The sequence below is a fragment of the Acanthochromis polyacanthus genome, chromosome 13 (assembly GCF_021347895.1).
Source record: "Acanthochromis polyacanthus isolate Apoly-LR-REF ecotype Palm Island chromosome 13, KAUST_Apoly_ChrSc, whole genome shotgun sequence".
Classification (NCBI taxonomy): Eukaryota; Metazoa; Chordata; class Actinopteri; family Pomacentridae; genus Acanthochromis; species Acanthochromis polyacanthus.
Window position 1 is genome coordinate 40083598 of NC_067125.1, and position 19665 is coordinate 40103262.

Consider the following 19665-nt stretch of genomic DNA (forward strand, 5'->3'; position numbering starts at 1 on the left):
CTTGAAATTTGCTTCTGATTGTTTTTCTCAAATGTGACAAAGACTTGCAGTTTAATTTGCATTAAAGAAGATGACTGCTAATCAGCCATCAAAGAACAAATCCTCAAACACTGCAAACTAAAATTAAATCCTTCTCTACCTAAAATTCTAACTTGCCATGGATGAAATATGAAATAATTAAAGCAGGAAATAGCCAGGCCCTGTCGGGTATTAGTGTGTTTTTTTTTATGTAGCTCGTGGTGTAAAGGAGCTTTACATAGCAAGAATTAAACATGTACAGAATGACTTAATGTTCAAATAGACAATGAGCGGAGAACATCATTTATGTGGTCATTTATTCCGTTACAAATGGCAGGAAAATAACGGGCTTCCTAAATGTATGCATTTTAGTTTTATTCTTAGTAAATAAACATGAAATATTTGCAAAAGATTTGAGCTTGTATAACGAAAAAAGAGCGCTTATTGCAAAGAACGTCATGATTATGATAAAGATCCTCGAGGACTGACGTTACGTCAGTAGAGTGGACCTTCACTGGGGGGGGGGCAACGACAGCTTAAGACAAAGGCAGTGATCAGCTGGACCCTCAGTAGAGGGCAGAACCACGCCCATGCATGATACTTTGTATCAATTTTGATCATCCTACGTATCTCCCTTCCTATACAAATGATGCAATATGCGAGAAATGTGCTAAGTGACCCCTGTGACCTTGATCTGCTGACCTCTAACTCCACAACTGAGCAGGAGACCTTAGACCGATCTTCAGTGCCAAGTTTGATTATCCTTAATAAGTTGTATTTACTTAAGTGGAGCTGATCAATTCCATTATCCACCTTTCTTTCGCAAGATCCTTTAACTTTATACAAGTTATTAACCACGCCTGACGTATGTCAGCGGGGTTACTGCATTCGCTTCGGTATCTGGCTGGGTAAGTGTGTATGTGTGTGTGGGTATGTCCGGTCAGATATCTCTGCAAGTGTTGAAGTCAGGATAATCAAACTTGGCACTGAAGATCAGTGTAAGGTCCCCTGCTCAGCTGTGGAGTTACAGGTCAGCAGATCAAGTAGGAAGGGATATACGTAGGATGATCAAAATTGATACAGAGTATCATGCATGGGCGTGGTTCTGCCCTCTACTGGGGGCTCGTCTAGTTTTGTTCTGCATTCTGCCAACAGGTCTGACATTCCTCAGTTTTCAGATTTCTTTTCTCCCATCCCTACTTGTATATATGTATTATGCTAACTCTAGGTTGCACTGTTTCATAAATGCAAATTACTTCACTTCAACATAAGAACAGCAAGTTGTGCAAAGCTTCATCAAACAACATGAAGCATGAATCAAACATGCAATGTGCGCAAGTTGCAGCAGTCAGCAAAAAGTGAAATTACAAAGCAGATCGAGTGGGGTTGAGCTAAAGACTACACTTACTGCTCAGGATTTTTGACAACTAAAGAGCTGCTGGTCTACTTGAGTTAAATGCCTACACTACCCAAGATCTCAGACTTCCCATTAAAAGAGCGGTGTGTATATTTAGAGGAAAGCAATCATTGCACTTGGTGGTGAACTAACACTAAGCTGCAGCCTTCACTAGTTCAGCCTATAGAGTGTAGTTTCTTTTGGAAGCCTCTGTTGTGGTTGATAGCCTGAAGGAGCCTGGTGTGCATGGTCCGGTCCACTGGGTATCTCCGGTAGACGGGCAGCAGCAACAGGCAGTGGCAGGTCAGCGATTCTGGCAGATGGAGTTCGGTGGCATCAGGCAAAGGAGCGACTGTCATCTTGATGCTCTCCATGCCCAGGAAGGGGACGCGGTCGCAGCCTGTGAGGAACACTGGTGGCACAAAGTACCGGTAAAAAATCTTGTAAAGCGTAAAATAGATTAATTTGAAGCTAATTAACCCTCTGAACTCCAAAACGTTTGTGTGTTTTCTGCTTCCATCACATTTTCACTCACTGTGGGCTCGTTTTTAACTGCAATATAAAGTCCTGCACCTCTATGGAAACAGGAAAACCTCAGTTAAAAGCAGAGAGAACTCAAACATGCCTTCTGTGCAGCATAACACACTTATAATGCCATAAATCATAAAAAGCAGACAAAAACATGCTGAATTTCTCTGATGATTCATTTTTTAAAAATTCAAAACACTTAAAATCAACATGTGCACCAATGCATATGCATGTGTTCCCAATACTAGAAAAAAAAGATGACTATAAAATTAAAATTTCATGCGCTACAATAGTTTCCATACTTGTCCCCTGTCTGCTCTGTTTAAACACAGACTGCAGTTCAGCTGAACAGCTGGCTGATGAGCACAGAAGGTTTGTTTTTACAGAATCTGGCTATGCAAACACTGTATTTTTGGTGATTTTTAAAATAAACATGTATTTGATGAAGTAGTCACAGATGAGTCATTCAAAAACCATCTGAAAGTTACATTTGATGTTTTTACAGTTTCTGTCCTTGATTAATGGTGTAATTTTGGCAAATAAAAAAAGCATGCTGTTTAAGTCTGCCAGCAGGTTTTGAGGTTCAGAGGGTTAAATTAAACTTTGCAGGATATCAAGAAAGAAACGTCATGTTTAGTTAATCTGAAATCAACAGACACTGTCATCCTGCTGTGAAGTAAAACTTTATACATGACACCAAGCACAAACGGGAAACACTTACAAAAGAATTTTTTCTTTTCCTCTGCCGTCAGTTCCTCAAACACCTCCCAAAAGACAATGATGTTTGGATGCAAGGCGTGGTAGTCTCCGTCATACACTGTGTTCTGTTAGGGAAAAAAATTAGACAAATATGAGTAGAAACCAAAATCAGGCACAATGCAAGTTTGTGTTCACTTACAAATAAGGTGTTTAGCTTTGAACTGGATTATGGAGATGTTCACTGTAGTAAATCATAAAAGATGAAACACACATTTGCATGTGTCTACAGTTAAATTCTAAATATTGCAACCCTTCTTGGTTCATAGAGAAACACTGCAGTTCCACAGTCATACCTCAGTGAAACTCAGCGATTAGTTATTTACAATAAGGACAGTTTTTTGTTGTTTTTAAGTATTTTTGTGTCTATTTTTACACAGATACCTGCATCAGTATAAGAAAGTACTGTTTACAATGGCAACTACAAATGTTTAAACCCTCTTGTGGTTTTCAGCGCACCTGCTTGAACACCTCCCAGTCGTACATTTCTTGGCCCACCATCACTCCTTGAAGCTCCTCTGGCTGGAAAAACTCCACCACGTCGATGTCGCACACTTTGAAAAACCCTCTCTTGAATGCTTCAAATGGTCCCTCCACTGATTTGTTGAAGACATAGTCGATGAAGGCAGCGACATATTCTTTCCTATCGAGAAAAGGAATTGCAAATGATGGAAGTAGCACCACTGACAGCTGCACGTCTGTATTTATGAGATGGTCCTTGTTTAATTTAAATCTTCAGTGGCTGGAAAGTATTGTCGATAACGGGCAACATCCTGCCCAGTCTGACAGAATAAGGGAACAAAGTGTACATGCACTTTGAAATTTCAACTGCTAGATGGCAGCAAATGACAGAAAGTTGGGACAATTTCAGAGCAGCAACTAGACAGGAATGTAACTCTGCTCATGTTAACAGGTTGTGAGACTGACTAAATCTGGGCTGCTGTTTTTAAACATACTTGTTGGACCCTGTGACAAGTTTTCCAGGTTCATTTGGGACTAGATCAACTTCCTCGCCTCCCCAGGACACCTGTAACAGATAATAATTATATTAAGACTGGAATATTGCAGCGACACATTCAGATATGAAACAGAAACCTACACTGAAATCAATCTCCAGAGCTTCCACTACATCAGGAGTGTAGTCCTCCAGCATACACCTCCAAGACCTAAAGACACAGTAAACAATGTTAAAGATTAGTTCAACATTATTATTACCTGCACGTCCCATATAAATGCACAACTTTGTTATACAGTACGTACTGCTGTTAACATTATTTTTAGTCTGCTTGAACTCAAAATGCACTGAATATGATGGTAACACATGTATCTAGAGCTAAACAAGCATAGCAATAAAAACGTTTTTTTCTTTATTGTCTGTGTAACAATGTGACTTTTTGCAACTTGGCCTCATGCGGCTTTGTGCAAAATAAAAGCAGTTCAGTTCTGCATTTTTCAGTCAGTCTTACTCGGCCAGTACAGGTTCAAACTCCTTCATGTCGTCCAGCGAAGGTTTCACTCTGAGCAGCTTCTTAAACAGGACTCGTGGAAACCGCAGGTGGATGATGTTGTGGTTGTAAAGAGCCAAACCACACAGAACTCCAAACAGGAAGTAACTCTTCTCCTCCACTTTTGGCTGTTTGGGTGGTTAACATTGTAACATTATAGATTAATTTTGAAGAAATCAAAACTATAAAAGAATACAAAAAAGAATATATAATTATGTTGTAAAGAAAAGACTGTTAATCTTCAGTATTAATCTACAATGTAGAAATTATACAAATAAAGAAAAAGCATGAATGAGGAGGTGTGTCTACTTTTGTTTAATGTATAAAATGATGAAAAATGTGAGTAAACTGCTGCTTCATCTTGAAAAGCATTTACATCTACAGTTGGTCTAGGTTTGGTTTTCTTTCACTAATGCTCTTACTTTGGGAGGGAACCAGGCCAGAGTGTTGCTCTCGTTGTACATGAACAGCTCAGATTCAGGAGCGAGCAGCTCATCAAACACATGCAGGAAAAAGTCCCTTTTGTTGACATTCATCAACTTCCTGTCATCCACAAACTGCACCTAGGAGCAAAAGAAAAACAAGGCTTTAAAAAACACGAACCAAGAACAGAATTACTGATGACAACTCTCCGTGACATCCATTTAGTGCTGTAACAGATGGTTTTACGAAGAGACGATTTCAAGCAGCAGTTGCTAAAAAAGGTAAGCCAAATTTTCAACTTCAGTTAGTAATACTTTGTGTGTACTTAAATCTGTATTTTACATTTCAAAAGCTGCTAGAGACTCAGCTGGTGCCAACAGTGACATGACAAAATTCCGGGTCTTTTTAGATAAACTAGGTTGAACTGCAGACAGTGTTCACACAGAGCAGACAGGAGACAAGCATGGAAAAATATCAGTCATCTTTTTTTCCCCAGTACTGGTAATAACTGTGAGAATTTGCTGCATTCTAGTCCAGTTTTCACATTTTTGGAAGAAAAAAGGGGGAAAAAAATGATAAAAAAATAAATTTGTGCTTCTTTTATGATTTATGGAATACATTTGTGATGCTCTACATAAGACAGGTTTGACTTCTTTACTTCTAGGTGTTTCCAAAGAGGTGCAGGACTTTTTTATTGCAGTGAAAAATCAACACACAGTGAGACAGGAGCAAAAAACATCCAGTAACAGCTTGGGCTTCCGAGGGGTAAAGCGTCACAAAAAAATAAAAAATGAGTGGGCAATCAACTTTACACATGAAATGACTGCGTGCTTACAGGAAATGAAGGATCCGGTGCTACTGAGTGTTAAATGGCTGGAATGCATTTTTAATTATCCCTGATTTTTTGCGTTAACATTACTCAAACTCTGGCAAAGTTCAAAAGTCTAATTTACCAGGAGCTCCCTTTGGAAAGCACAGTGGTCGGCTGCACTGAGCTGTCTGAAAGAGTCCTCGATCAGGTGAGATCGTCTCAGAGTGAGCTGGAAGACCGGGGCAGGAGCCGAGTCAACTGGATCCACCAATGATTGATCCGGCCACATCAGAGTCAGGTTATGAATGAACTGATGCGCTCTCTGTAATTACAAAACTTTTCTTAACAAAGATATCTTTTAAAAGATAGAAAGCCAACATAAATATAGTGTGAAAAACTCTAAAACGTTCAAATAAAGACAAAAGTCTGTCTATGCAGCATCAACAATGCAGTACAATGATTATATTGATCAAACTTTAAATTTATAATGTACCTTCATTAGGAATGCATTGATGTTAAATACTGCCACCTTGCAGACCAGAGTGAAAACAAATGGGTAGCGGCAGAAGATGGCAGGAGTGTTGCGTTCGTCCTTTAAGAAAAGAATCAATCATTCAATAAGAAAAACATTTAGCATTCCTGCAGAAATTTTAATCTACTCAGGACAAATGTACAGCGTATTAATTCTGAAACACTTCAACACTGTGTCAGCTGAACTGAATGCTTTTACCTCCACACTGGAAAGCTGCCTCCAAAGAGTGACGTCAAAGAGCGGCTGCACGTTGCCGACGATTTCCTCGACGTAAAACGTGCTCAGTGGGACTTTGTAGGATTTTCCAGCTTTGTTTGCCTGAAAACAAATACAATCATTACAGAACAAATAATCAGGAATGATATTTTCATTTTGCAATGTCTAAAATAATAAAGACTTTTGTCACTTTGTACCAATTTCTCATCTATTAAGCACACTTTACCAAGAAATCAATGGACGATAATGGCCAGATAATATGGAGTTTCAAGACATCACTTTAAAGATGTTAAAATGTGATTAGCAATTGCCAGTACTTGTCAAATTGTACAGCCTAGCAGCTGATCAGCTAATATACAAATTGTTTATGTGACCAGGAATTCAAAACAGCAGCGAATCCACTGACTTTGTAGAGCAGCTTGAGGACATCCAGCAGGTATCTGACTCCTGGGTTGTGAGTCTGTAAGAGGCCATTCTTTAACATGAAGGCCAGAGCCTTTTTAAACACCATGATGTGCCTCATCAGTATGGACGCGGGCAGCGACGACCACCAGCTTCCTGCAGTACAAAAAAAAAAACAGACAATAGATTCACACTTTATAACTTAAACACCATTCATTAAGTGAATATCTCACATTTTTCAAAGGTGCTAAAAAGCGCATTTATATTGTCTCTGTCTGATTAGTGAGGATAAAACTTGAAAACAAAGAACCTTTTAAGAATAATGGTATTTTAAGTCCATGTGCTTTTATAAATCCAAACCCGTAATGTTTGTTGACACTATGTTTTCTACAGTCATTTACTTAGTGTTTTTAGAGTCTTCTCATTGAGCTCCATGATGATGACTGCCAGAGGTAAAGCCCCATTCATGACGTTACACTCCTCTTGCAGAAGGGGACACGACAGCAGAATCGGGAAGATCTCTGGAGATTTCATGTCAAGTGCTGATGCGTCAAGCAAGTCGATCATGACCTTTAGGTTTACCTGGATGAGATGGAGATCGATGAGATTACATGGCAGTACTGACACACATGCGCTTATGTTGTAGTTTCTCTGATGTCCGTGATGTGCAGGTGAAGGAGAAATGTCCGTGACACTGACTTTCTTCATAAGTTTTTTATTAAAAGAAAGAACAGCATCAGTACAGACAGAAGTTGTCTGCAAGGAGGCTGCCAACTGATTCCCTGCTGAACAGTGGCCAGCGATCAGCTTTATACCCTTCTGGTAAGTATCAAATTACATCTGGTTCATGTCTGAAGACCCCTTACAAGAGCACCCTTGAATAGAACCCCTCTGCTCTGAAATCCTAAAGGAACACATCCATCTTCTAGCTGGACATGAGTGCCCCAAAGACAACAAGTGATCTGTTCCTGAAACTGAAAAACACATTCCAATGATATGGGTAGAATTAATCACGCATGTAGTTCAGGTTCCATCTGTGGTAAGAGACAAGGAACCACACCAGAGCAGACACTGCATTTAACAAGCAACTCGTATCAGATGCTGGAACAAACAAAACAGATTCTATTCTACTAAACTATTAAGGAATACATGTCTCAGATCAGATACTACAGTCACTCTACCAAATGTGAGCAAATTACAGTCAGTTGCATGTATGTAACTGGGAATCATTTGAAAGATGTTCTTAACTGTTTGTTTGATCCATGGTATTGCTAAAAGCTGGTCAAAAGCTCGGCAGGAAGCCTCAACGTCCACAGGAATGGCATCTGCTTCCAGTGGACGCCCACTGATGTAGAAAAGAAAAAAACAAAGAAGTGTGTGGCAATGCCAACCTCTGAAATCTAAAACTTCTTGCACTTCCTATAACCACTAGAACATGGGCTTACTTGGCTTTTGTGAAACTTGCAACAAGACTTGAACTTGTCAGAAACATTGATTCAATTTCTCTGTTGCGCAAAAGGAGAAAAAGGCATTAAGAAAGCTGTACAAACACTGCACTTATGGAACATACGTTTAATACGTGCAGATAATTACAAAAACTACAGAGCTCTGGCAAATTACCTCTTTACTTCCACATTAATATGTTTTACTCTCAGCCATTTCTGCAGTTTTGTCTCATCAAGGCGACCAGTTATCCGTCTGTGATCCAAGTTCTTAAAAAACAGGAAGTTAGATAAAGTTAGACGGCAAGTTTTTTTGTATTCCGTGAAAGCAATGTGTTTTTAGTTAGACATTACCTTCGCAGGTGAAGAGTACATGAAGTTCGTATTCCATCCAGCTGATATTTTCAAGTCTGCTCAAACAAATTAGATTTGAATCTGTTAGTCTTCCTACACATAAATGTAATTTACAGATCAAGATTTCAAAATAATAATTGAACTGGCAGCATTTTACTTGAATCTGAGAAACTGACCAAGAATAAGGACCAGCATTAACTCAAAAAGTAACGCTGCTGCAGTTCAGCCTAGTTCAGCTGAGAAGTCCCTGTATTTTTAGAACGTGACTGTAGGTCAGAGTCACTAAAGGCTTCTCAGTTGTGTGGCGGAACATAGAATCTTTTGTTTTCAACAGAATCTGACAAGAGAAAGGACGTATTTTTGGTAAAGTACTCATTGAAAGATATAGAACAAATTGATTTCGATGAAATATGTCACTAACGCTAATATTTTGCTATGTTAATGGCCAGTTGGAAAGCTGAAAATTGAACAGTTCTGGATGATAGATGATGTCATTTTGCCAACGACAACATGCCTTTCAAACCCATGGTTAGGTTTTGGTATCCAAAGGGTTAAGAAGAAGCTCAGAGACACGTCCATCTCATATACTTCATAAACATCTAGCATCCTTCTCCCAGAGCTACTTTAAACATACATACCACTGGGCATGGCTGCTGCACTGTCGGTAGTCCATGGAAGCTGAACCAGAGTCGGAGTCAGGCTGCCGTTTGGCGTTCCAGTTCCTATCTGACCTTTGACCCCATTACCAAAAGCCCAGAGCTGACCAGAGGAGCCCAAAACCAGAGTGTGATACCTGGGGAGAACCAAACAAGAGTTTAATAAGAAACATATAAAATGTTACAAGTATATAAATAAGTTTCTCTAATCAGAGAGCTTCTTTAAGGGACTTATAAATATGATTATATGATTGTGACAAACTTTTAAATTCAATGAGCTGTATCCTACCTGCCACACACAATCTGTGATGCGGGTCCATTGAGACCTTCAACCAGTCTGGGTTTCACTTCGTTGGCAGAGGAGTTGTGACCGAGCTGACCGTGGCTTCCCTCTCCAAAAGTGAAAACCTCACCATCCTAGAAGTGCCATGATAGCACATTAGATGTATCTTTACAGCGTGATAATTAATCACCAGGTGAAGTCAGAGCATTTAGTCTCATTCTGTACATCACACAAACATTCACAGCTGACAAACATTGAAGTTCGTACCTTTGTTAATGCGGCAGAATGTGACTCTCCACAGCTTATGAAGGACACATTCAGAGGTCTGAGGGCAGGAACCATACAGATGTTGAACCTGCCTGTTGAAGATGATGAAAACGTTGTTCAAAAAAATGGGAAAAAAATCTGAGTTACCAACACTTGTGTCCATTCTGAACTTACCTCTAGAACCATCTACCATGATGGAGAATCTAGCTGCTTGCTAAATTTAAACAAAGTGATTGTGAGACTGCGTTTCAATAAACTACTTTACCTTTCTCATCCACCCTGTTGAGCCCCAGCTGGCCGGATTTATTGGCCCCACAGCAGTACACCAGGCCCGAGAGCGTCAGGAACAGAGTGTGGGTCGCTCCGGCTGAAATCTGGGTCACTGCCACGCCGCTCAGAGCACAAACCAGGACGGGAGTGGACTGTAGAGTCACCGCCTTCCCATGGCCCAGCTGACCATGACTGTTCAGACCCCAGGAGAAGACGTCTCCTCCTGGAAAGTGACGGAAAACAAACACTTCAAACATATTAAAGAAACATTTAGCTTGTCAGTGTACACAGGTAAAATGGGCATTAAGGATGTATTTAATTTCAAGAAAAACATATTTATGAGCATTATTAAATGAACAACTAAAACATCAGAAACTCAGATTTAAACAATAATATAAATGTTATTTGCATTATTAGTTCTCAAGCGTTTGTGTAATTTCAGTTTCTGTATTATGTCCATGTGCAAAATGTACAGCATTTCTTTTTTCTCAGGTGTAACATTTCATTTTCAGGTGCAACATTCTGACTGTGTGTGATATTTCACTTTCATGCACAACACTGCAGATGTGATGTGCAACATGCCATTTTAATTTTCATCTCATTTTTCAGGTTGAATGTCATTTCATTATTTCATGACTGGGTGTGATGTTACTTATCTGTAATCGACAGCATAACTTTTTTCTGTTCTCTTCTAGTCTTATTTTGTTTTAACAACGTATCATACTTGTATCTTACTGCTTTTTACTTTTAGGGACTGCATTTCTCATATCATTTGTTTTTGCTGAGCAATATCTGGCACGTGAATTTCCTTTAGGATTGATAAACTTTTATCTTATCGAGTTAAATCTCTTCTCTACTACCATCCATCTACTTCACAGAACAACATGTGGTGCCGTTACTGAGGTTTTCTGCTGTTTTTCTCTTAAGTTATCCTCACAAGAACGTGTCTACACCTCTACATGAACACCGAATGAGAAGCACAACCACAGGTATGAATTTACTGTTGTGTGTTTCTTTAATATAATTTATTTTTCATCTACTTAATCACAATGACAGACTCTTGTGAGTGATTTTTTACTCGAATGTTTTAGCTGTAATTTCTTGAAGCTGCTACTATGTGGAAGAACATCTACTTTGAACTTTAAGTTGCCTGCAGGAATGAGAAAACGGGATTTAGAGCAGTGATGTAGAGACTTTAAAACTAAATTACTGTTACATTACACACAGTTAAACATTATAAATTGTGAAATTTTAGTCATTTCTTACCTTTAGTCAGTGCCAGAGAGTGAGAGTTTCCACAAGCAACTTGAACTACCTGCATGGGGATTGGTATAGGCACCCGACTGTGTGACGACAAGACAGTAATTGGTTAAAATAAGAGAAAAAAATAAGTTTTTCAATGTTATCCTCTAATCACTGACTCCTATGTGTGTGCATAGCTTTATACTACCAGTCAAACATTTGGACACACTTTCTCATTCAGTGCTTTTTATTGTAGCTTACGGAGGAGCAGAACATTCCAGAGCAGCACACAAAGATTCAAAGACCCTCTCCCAAAGCTGTAAATTTGGCAAGAAACCATTTCAGAAGACAGTGAACCCAAAATTCACCTCCATCCACTGATCAGACGTGTACTGACAAAGGACAATTAACGGTTCTCTTGGAGACAACAGGAAGCCTCCTACCTACCCCAGAATCTTATGAGGGTCATAAAGTGTCAACTGTGAGGAAAACTACACCTCTGCAGAAGATGATTTGCATTCTGACCCTCTGATCTCTCAATACCCACCACACAGAGGTTGGTATGCAGGAGTGAACTGAACAGTTTAAATCAGAACATTTAAGAAATGCAGCATCACCAGTGTGATGATCTGGACTCAGTCTCTGACTTCAGGTAGATCAGGACCAGTATGGAAGAAGAACACATCAAATCTGAAGTGATACACAAACACGCCTCTTATCTCTGTCACAGACCACAGCCACAAAGACAGAGAGACTTTTAACGCTCAGCATATATATTTCTATGTCTTATTTTTCTTAGTATTAATCTATATGCTTGTGTCTAATCTATGCTATATTTTTACTTTCATGTAGTTTAAAGTCTACAAGGGGGACTGAGGATGGTGCCCCTGAATTAACGGGTGCAATTTCAATCATAAAGTGTATTTCTACCATGAAGTGCTTTGTAGCCGACATTTTTATCCTACATTAATGTTTGGTTCCCACATATGAGGCAACATTTCTGCAACATTGTTACATTTTTATTTTCCACATTGTAGATTAATATTGAAGATTAACACTTTTTGTTTTCAACATAATTCCATATGTATTCTTTTATAGTTTTGATGCCTTCAATATTAATCTACAATGTATGAAATAATTAAATAAAAGCCATTGAATGAGAAGGAGTGTCCAAACTTGTGACTGGTAGTGTACGTTCGATAAACTGAGCTCTTGCCTGGGTCTGTGACCGTTGCACAGTAGCGCCGGTGACACCCCCAGCTGTCCATCCTCTCCTGCCCCCAGGAAAACACATGTCCAGACGCACACAGAGCCAGACTGTGGTCCTGACCACAAGCCAACGCCACCACATCACCGAGGCCGTCCACACGACCTGACACGTGACCACAGACACAAATGAGCAAATCAGCATGTGATAGAAAGTCAGCTGTAAAGTGTAGAGCTGCGTTCAACACCTTAAACTTCAAATCTCAATAGTAGTCACAAACACACAAGAAAACACACCCTAAAAAATGAAAACAGCATAAAAAGCTTGTGCTTTTTCACAGTGTAACAATTTTGAGGTACTTGTACTTTGAGTATTTTCATTGGTAGTCTTTCATTTTTGCAAAAACTTTTTTCACATTAAAGCAAAGGTCAGCTTAAAATGATGAACTGCTAAAGATTAAGCTCTTAGTTATTATTAGTGTAGCAGTTGTTTTTGTAACAATAAAAACGTAAAAGTAACTTAAATAAGGTCAACTCATGACAACAAAATGTCACTAGCACTTTATTGTTAAAAAATATTAAACCAATACTATATTACATTGTAATATTTTCACTTGATTAACATGAGTACAAAAGCATGAATATTTAATATAACTGTGTTCATCTCTGAAAATGTTTTATGTTCACATGTATTTTGCAGATTGTCAGCCTAAACATTAAAATTACCCAACATGTCCACACCCTGAATGCAACACGAAGCTAAATGCTCAACTTTCCCACCTGCATGTGAACTCAACACACTATTAAAGCTGCAATAAGGTGATACTCCACCTTCATACACTGAGTCAGATCTTTTTATAATTAAATATTTCTGATAAAAAGTAAATCGTTTTATTTTTCCCCTGCAGTTTTCAATACATTTTAATTATTCTCTAAAAGTTTTGATTCAACTCCACTGTACTGTTTTTGGTGTATTTAATTGAATTAGTCTAGTTTTATCTTTCTGTACATGTTATTTTTCCCCTCCTGTAGAGCACGCCCAATTTCTGTGTGATAAGATGCAATATAAATAAACTTGCTGGTCTGTTGTGGGTTGTTGCCAGGCTTGGACTCATCAGACTTATCAGATGATGCACAAAAATATGAACCCTTATGGTTTTAAAGATTTACTCCACCCAAAGCAGAACTTCCTGCCCGAGCATGTTTATTCCACTCAAAGTACTACTTTGTATTATAGTTTTAAAGGTTTACTCCACCCAAATGCTACTTGTTAACAAACAAATAATAGTTTCAAATGTTTACTCCACTCAAAGCACTACTTTGTGCTGTAATTTTGAAGGTTTATTCCAATCAAAATACCACTTTATCTCCATGTACCTAGATTTAACACCCAAAGTACAACTTTACGGCAAAGCACTAGTAGTTTTAAACGTTTATTTCACCTAAATAGATCCAATAAATGCGTTGGGGCTTAAATAGTTTTTTTTATCCCCCACCCAAAGCTGTGCACATTCATGTATTTATGTGGGCTAGAAAAGCAAGCTTCCTTTTGGAGTAAGAAAGTGGTTATCTGGGCCAGTAAATGAACAAGAAATAAGCAAGCAAACAACAACAACAACATAATAATAATAAACAAAGGTCATAGAACTGCGGTCCTGAAAAGGGATCCTCCTCTGCTGCTGTCTAACTTTCGTTGTCTGAACTGTGAGGGATGAAACGAAACTGAAACTTTACTCCGTGAATCATCCTGCATAATACGCATGCAAGTGACGACTTACAACTTTCGATGGATGCAATGAAGTCATTAGGGTATCAGCTGAGGTAAACAACCAATAAATCCACTCTAACAGTCTTCACACCATCGTGAATAGAAGTTAATAAACTAAGAATAGATAAAAACAGACTGTATTACATGATTTTATGTTAAAGTCAACTCTTCTGCTGCCTTTCTGAAATATAACAGTGTCATTCATGTACACACCTAAAATCTTTCCCTCTTTACTCTTCTTTCTTCCCAGTTGGCCCTGTGCGTTGTGTCCACAGGATAAAACGTCTCCGTCCCCGTTAAGCAGTAACGTGTGTCGGTCCCCGCAGCAGATGTCGGTGATGATCCCGGGGACGGTCCAGGCCACCGGGCTGAGGGCGGCCTGAGGACCGAACTGTCCTTCGGAGCTGTCTCCCCAACAGAACACATGCATGTCTCCACCTGGACAGAGGACACCGATAAGCAGCTGACAGCCTCCACCGGGCCTGTTTATATCATCTGATGCTGCGTTCAAATACTGTCGGAGATAACCCAGTCACCTGTGGAATGCGCATAAAAAAGGCTCCTTCTGAGAGAGTAACACACGGTACAGCTTTTGTACTTAGAGCTAAAGATTCCAACACTACAGTTAAGGTTGTTACTGTGTTATTTATGCATTTATTATTCAATTTCCAAGAGCAACAAATGTTCAACCAGTTTAGTGTTCTAATTTACGAGTTTGCATGAAGGCAGCACAAGATCAGCAGAATTCTGAAAAAAAAAGTTGGGACCCACATCAAAAAAACGATGCAACAAATTTAAGTTATTAAAGCAACTAACAGGCAGGATAGCATGTTGTTCTGGATATTTCTGACAAGAGGACAGCAACTCACATCAACACAAAACATAATGAAGGCATGTCAAAGTAAAATTTGTTTTAATAAATGCAGAAAACACGTCAAAATAAGACAATCATAGCAAATCATTTAGCTTCACAAAAATGTGCCAAAATCCTCTGTGTGAGCAACATTCAGGGTATAAATATGGTAGAAGTCAATCAGACACTTGTTTTGTTTCCACAGAAATGAAACTCAGACAGATGCTTTGTGAAGTGTGTTTGTCCTGAGGTGATACTTAAGACCTGCTGAAACTGAAACACATGATGGTGCAGTTACACACAGAGGTGTTGTCTGGTTATAAAACAGTCCATTCTGTGTTCACCATAAGTATAAAACATGGTAAAATATGCAATGTTTTGTATTTACAAGTCAGTATATACAGCAAATACACAGTCCATGCATATACATATATCTAAGTCTATATATATACGTGTGTGTGTGTGTGTGTGTGTGTGTGTGTGTGTGTGTGTGTGTGTGTGTGTGTGTGTGTGTGTGTGTGTGAAAGCACAGTTCATGTCCAACAGCATTTAATAATCTTACAGGTTCCATATGGTGAATATTCATTTTTATTATGCTTGTATGTTCTCAAAACTTGGAATAAAAGCTGTAAGAATATGAAGATGAATATTTCTTTTAGCCCCCCTACAACTAGGGTTTCCCAGCTTCGCTAGCCAGTAATAGTTTTATCCGGTTTCTAAGTAAGAATTGAGGAGCCAATAGTGTTTGAGATATATAAAAAAAGCATAATCCTGCTAATTGCTATGAGATGAGTCATTCATAATGTGCAGCTGCCTCTCAGTCCAACAGGTATGTTTACTTTAGACATCATACACTCCCAGCATCTGAGGAAGTGAAGATCAAATGAATAATTTACCTTTGATGATAGTGTCACCACAACCACAGGACAATCTTTAGTGTCAGCAAATTGAACAGCCCAGTTCCCAGTAAAGTTCTTTTCATATACATGTCTTTTGTTTCTGGCGTCAAGCAATGGAACACGTATGAACTAGTTCCTGAAATGCAGCCCATTAACACAAAACCTTGTCCAGCAGTTCCTTCAGATTCACTTTGAGAGTGACAAGCTTTTGCTCTGCACCTCTAAAGTACTAATTTTATAACCATAATGTTGTCTGACAAACTCACCATGCACAAGACCTAAAAACAATAGCTGTGCTGTGAATTTAGTGATATTCCCATGTGAAACCATGACTCAGAGACAAAGGTAAAAGTGACTGAAAGTCCTGGCGTCACACATGCATTCATGTTCACTGGATGCAATGAAGTCAACTCTATTCTCCATGCTGTCAAACAGAGATGCAGAGTCTTCTTCCTGAAGGGGGCATGGACAGCATCAGCTCAGTTGTATCTAAAGCAACAGACACTAAACAGACTGTTTAGAACGGGACTAGAACCAGTGGTTATACAGTCATGGTGACATGAGCCATCTTTTCATTATTTTGAGCTGAAAAAGACACATTATGTGGTCACACGAGGCTGTCTTTAATTGGTAAAAAAAGGACACAAAACGGAACCTTTAAGGCCAGGTAATATTGGGGGTGGCTCGAGGAAACCAGCTGAATGGTGTTCTGTCAAAGGGACACTGCTTCCTCTGACCATTTAAACCTTCCCTGCTGCTGACCTCCTCATCGATCATGTCATCAGAAACAGAGTACACACCTACAGACCCGTCCTCAAAACCCACAAACACACACTGCCGCTCACACGCCATCAGAGTCAGTGGATTCTTAGGCAGACGTACACTTCCTATTCTTTCCCCGTCTGAAAGTCGTGTCACAGTGAGGATGGGCCTTGCATGCAGGAAACAGGTACAGCTGTTCTCCAGGCTGGACGGGTGAGATATGTAAGCGACAAAGCATCCAGTTTGGTGCAAGCAGGCTTTAATGATTGGACCCTCGGCTTTGAATGAGCACAATCTGACCCGGGATAGATCTAAGAGGCTGATGGTGCCATTATCAGTGGATAGGAGTGCATAGGTCCCATCAGAGGACATCTGGAAGTCTTGTGGGTGGCAGTGAAACGTATACGGCAGCTGAAAGTGCCTGCAAATCGTCTCCTCTGCTACCTTCCAGGTGTAAACTGCACCTGAGGCGGCCATCACCACCACAAAGTCTGGGTGCTCTGTAAGTGTTTGGAAGGCGACAACATGCTCCGAGCTTTCCACACAGGAGAAACGTTTGCTGATGGAGCCCGACCACAGACTGGCAGCCAGCAGGTCTCCATAGCGACGGCCAATGAGATATGTGCTCTCAGGAGACACCTGGGCATCAGATAAGTACAAGTGTATGCTGCAAACAAAGCTGCCAAGTGCCATCTTCCAAACTCGGGAGAGGCCTCGCTCAGAAATGCTCACTCCAAATTTACTATTAGGGGTGATCAAGATATTCGTAGCTCTGCTGCCGCTGATACGAACAATATTCTCACCTGTTTCTGTGTTCCAAACATAAATTTCTCCTGCTGAGAGTGACACAAGGTGGATGCTATTCAGAGAAAGCTGCAGTTTTTCCACAGGGCCATCATGGAGGAAGTTATCATGTGGAAGTCCTGTGTTTAAACTCCATCTCCACACCTTCTCTGAACCATCTGTAGTGTAGAACCACTCCCCTGTTTCTTCAGCCACCACTTCTTTCACTCCACACCCCATTTTCAGAGCTGTTCCTGCAACATCAATCATCTCAGAGTCCCACACTGTCAGGCAGCCGTCACGATTGACGCAAATGACATCTGAGGCCATTCTGAGGAGCGTATGGGGTTGCTTGGTTGTTTCTAAGGACAGAACACACTCCCCAGTATTGACGGTCCACACCAAGACAAGACTGCAGGTGTCTAACAAAGCCAGAAAAAGGTGGCCGTCCTGGGAGAGCACAGCTTGAGTGAAGGCTTTCCCTTTTGGAGCCAAGAATTGGTCCCACAGCTCCCAGTTACACGTATCCCATAGAGAAACTTTTAGGCCTTGACACACCAGTAGAGTGCTGATTTCTTCTGAATAATCTGTGCTGAGGATGTTATTAGATTCACTCTGATCAAAGTGTTCTTTGACAAGTCTGGGGAGTTGGACTTCGTCTGCTACATCCCAGAGGGATACATTCCCATTTCGGTCAACACATGCCATTTCCCTCTTGTCTTCACAGAGGATTATCGATGTAACTGTACTGTGGTTTGAGTTTGAACAGGTGCCAATCAGATTGCTGGCTTTGATGTCAAATATGGACACTGTGCCATCATCCTGCCCACAGTACATGAAAAACCCATCAGAGGAAAGAGCCAAACAGGTCACAGAACCCTGGCACTGGAAGTGAGTCAAGGTCCCGCTGGAGATGTCAAACACACTCACACAACTCTCATCTTTCCACCACAAAAATAGCTTTTTCTGATAGGCAGCAAATCCCCCTATTTTGTTCGGTGTTTGGCTACACTCAAGCTCTTTTTTCAAACGGGCTTTGACCTCTACTAACATTTCTGGGCCGGTCACGTCCCACACAAACAACTGGTTGCATTGTGTTGAAAGCAGGAGGAATGGACCGCTGCTATTCACTCCTGCAAACTTCACTTCTTCCTGTTCAAAGCTCGGTGACAGTTTCACTATGTCACATCCAGAGCCACTCCAAATCCAAGCAGAACCATCATCCATTATCTGAGCTACAATCCCAAACTCTGCAGCAGCAGTTTCTATAACACAACCGCCGCTGGATCTGTCGCAACACTTCAAACACTGAATAGGGAGAATAGAGGAGGGACTAGGACAGAGCACTGTTCCTAATCCTCTTCCTCTGCACCTCCTATCATTTCTGATCTCTTTGACGTAACACTCGAGAGCAGGAAAGAGCTCCAGATAAGGGAGGAGGTTTGTCTCCATTACTGTGAGCAGCTGCAGAGGTGAGATCTGCAGGAAGCAAGCAGAAGACTTTAATATGCTTGCTAGGAGGAGTCTCTCTCTTAGAAACTGAGATGAGTCCTCATAAGACTCCAACATGGCAACCAGGTCTCCCAAAAGACCAGCTTGAACCATCGCCAGATGAAACCCTAATGCCATTAACAACTCACACTCCAACTCCTCCCACCTGCCACTTTGTTCCAAATGATATGGCAGTTCTAGGACTTTCCTCATCTTCACCCGACCAACATCTTTGGAAGAAAAGAAGACAAAAGGCTGACTGGTTTGTTGTCGGTCTATGTTTATGTTCAAGGCCTTGTTTAGTCTAGATTTCTGGTTTACAATATGAGGTTTACCACTTTCACACGCCCACCGGCCACTAAAGTAGTCTGCTATCTCTGAATGAATCTTCCTCCTCACCTCAAGAGAGCCTAAATACCTTTTAGCCACAACCAGTTTGAAATGCCGGCTCACCCAGAGCAAAACCTGTGAATCTGCTACTGTCCTTTTGACAAGAAAGCTCTTTAGCTTCATAAGAAGCCTCTCCACGTCAACTTGTGGGATGCCTTCACTGTGACAAACGTGCTCAGCCAGAACTTCCTCATTACAGGACAGAAGATCCGTGAGTTCGGCTTCTGAGAGGCCGGTTCTGGAGAGGGTGAGGTAAGAAACGGCACGAGCCACAAGAGTAGAGCCATGTGTCTGCTCCAGGTGATCCAGGAGAGCTGAAATGGATGAATGAATGCCATCAGGGAGAGACGACTCAGCCACATCTGAATCTGAGGAGAGAAGAGATGGTGAGAGAATGAGTGAAAAGTAGTGG

At 40.4% G+C, this 19665-nt stretch overlaps 2 protein-coding genes across 2 annotated transcripts; both read right to left on the reverse strand.

Moving 5' to 3' along the window:
• Positions 1–318: 318 nt before the first annotated feature.
• Positions 319–14760, reverse strand: LOC110959432 (probable E3 ubiquitin-protein ligase HERC6). Its single transcript, XM_022206301.2, is given in 24 exon segments — positions 319–1826; positions 2664–2766; positions 3158–3341; positions 3655–3725; positions 3798–3864; positions 4165–4331; positions 4626–4766; positions 5580–5759; positions 5931–6029; positions 6168–6287; positions 6592–6743; positions 6989–7169; positions 7836–7932; positions 8033–8092; positions 8208–8299; positions 8384–8439; positions 9022–9176; positions 9329–9456; positions 9590–9681; positions 9855–10082; positions 11126–11202; positions 12318–12378; positions 12381–12473; positions 14289–14760. Coding segments are annotated over 24 exon segments (3057 nt in total). The 5' UTR covers positions 14506–14760; the 3' UTR covers positions 319–1590.
• A 94-nt stretch (positions 14761–14854) lies between these two features.
• Positions 14855–19660, reverse strand: LOC127536657 (NACHT and WD repeat domain-containing protein 2). Its single transcript, XM_051957525.1, has one exon. The coding sequence runs from the start codon at positions 19374–19376 to the stop codon at positions 16485–16487; it is 2892 nt and encodes a 963-aa protein (XP_051813485.1). The 5' UTR covers positions 19377–19660; the 3' UTR covers positions 14855–16484.
• Between the last annotated feature and the right edge of the window lie 5 nt (positions 19661–19665).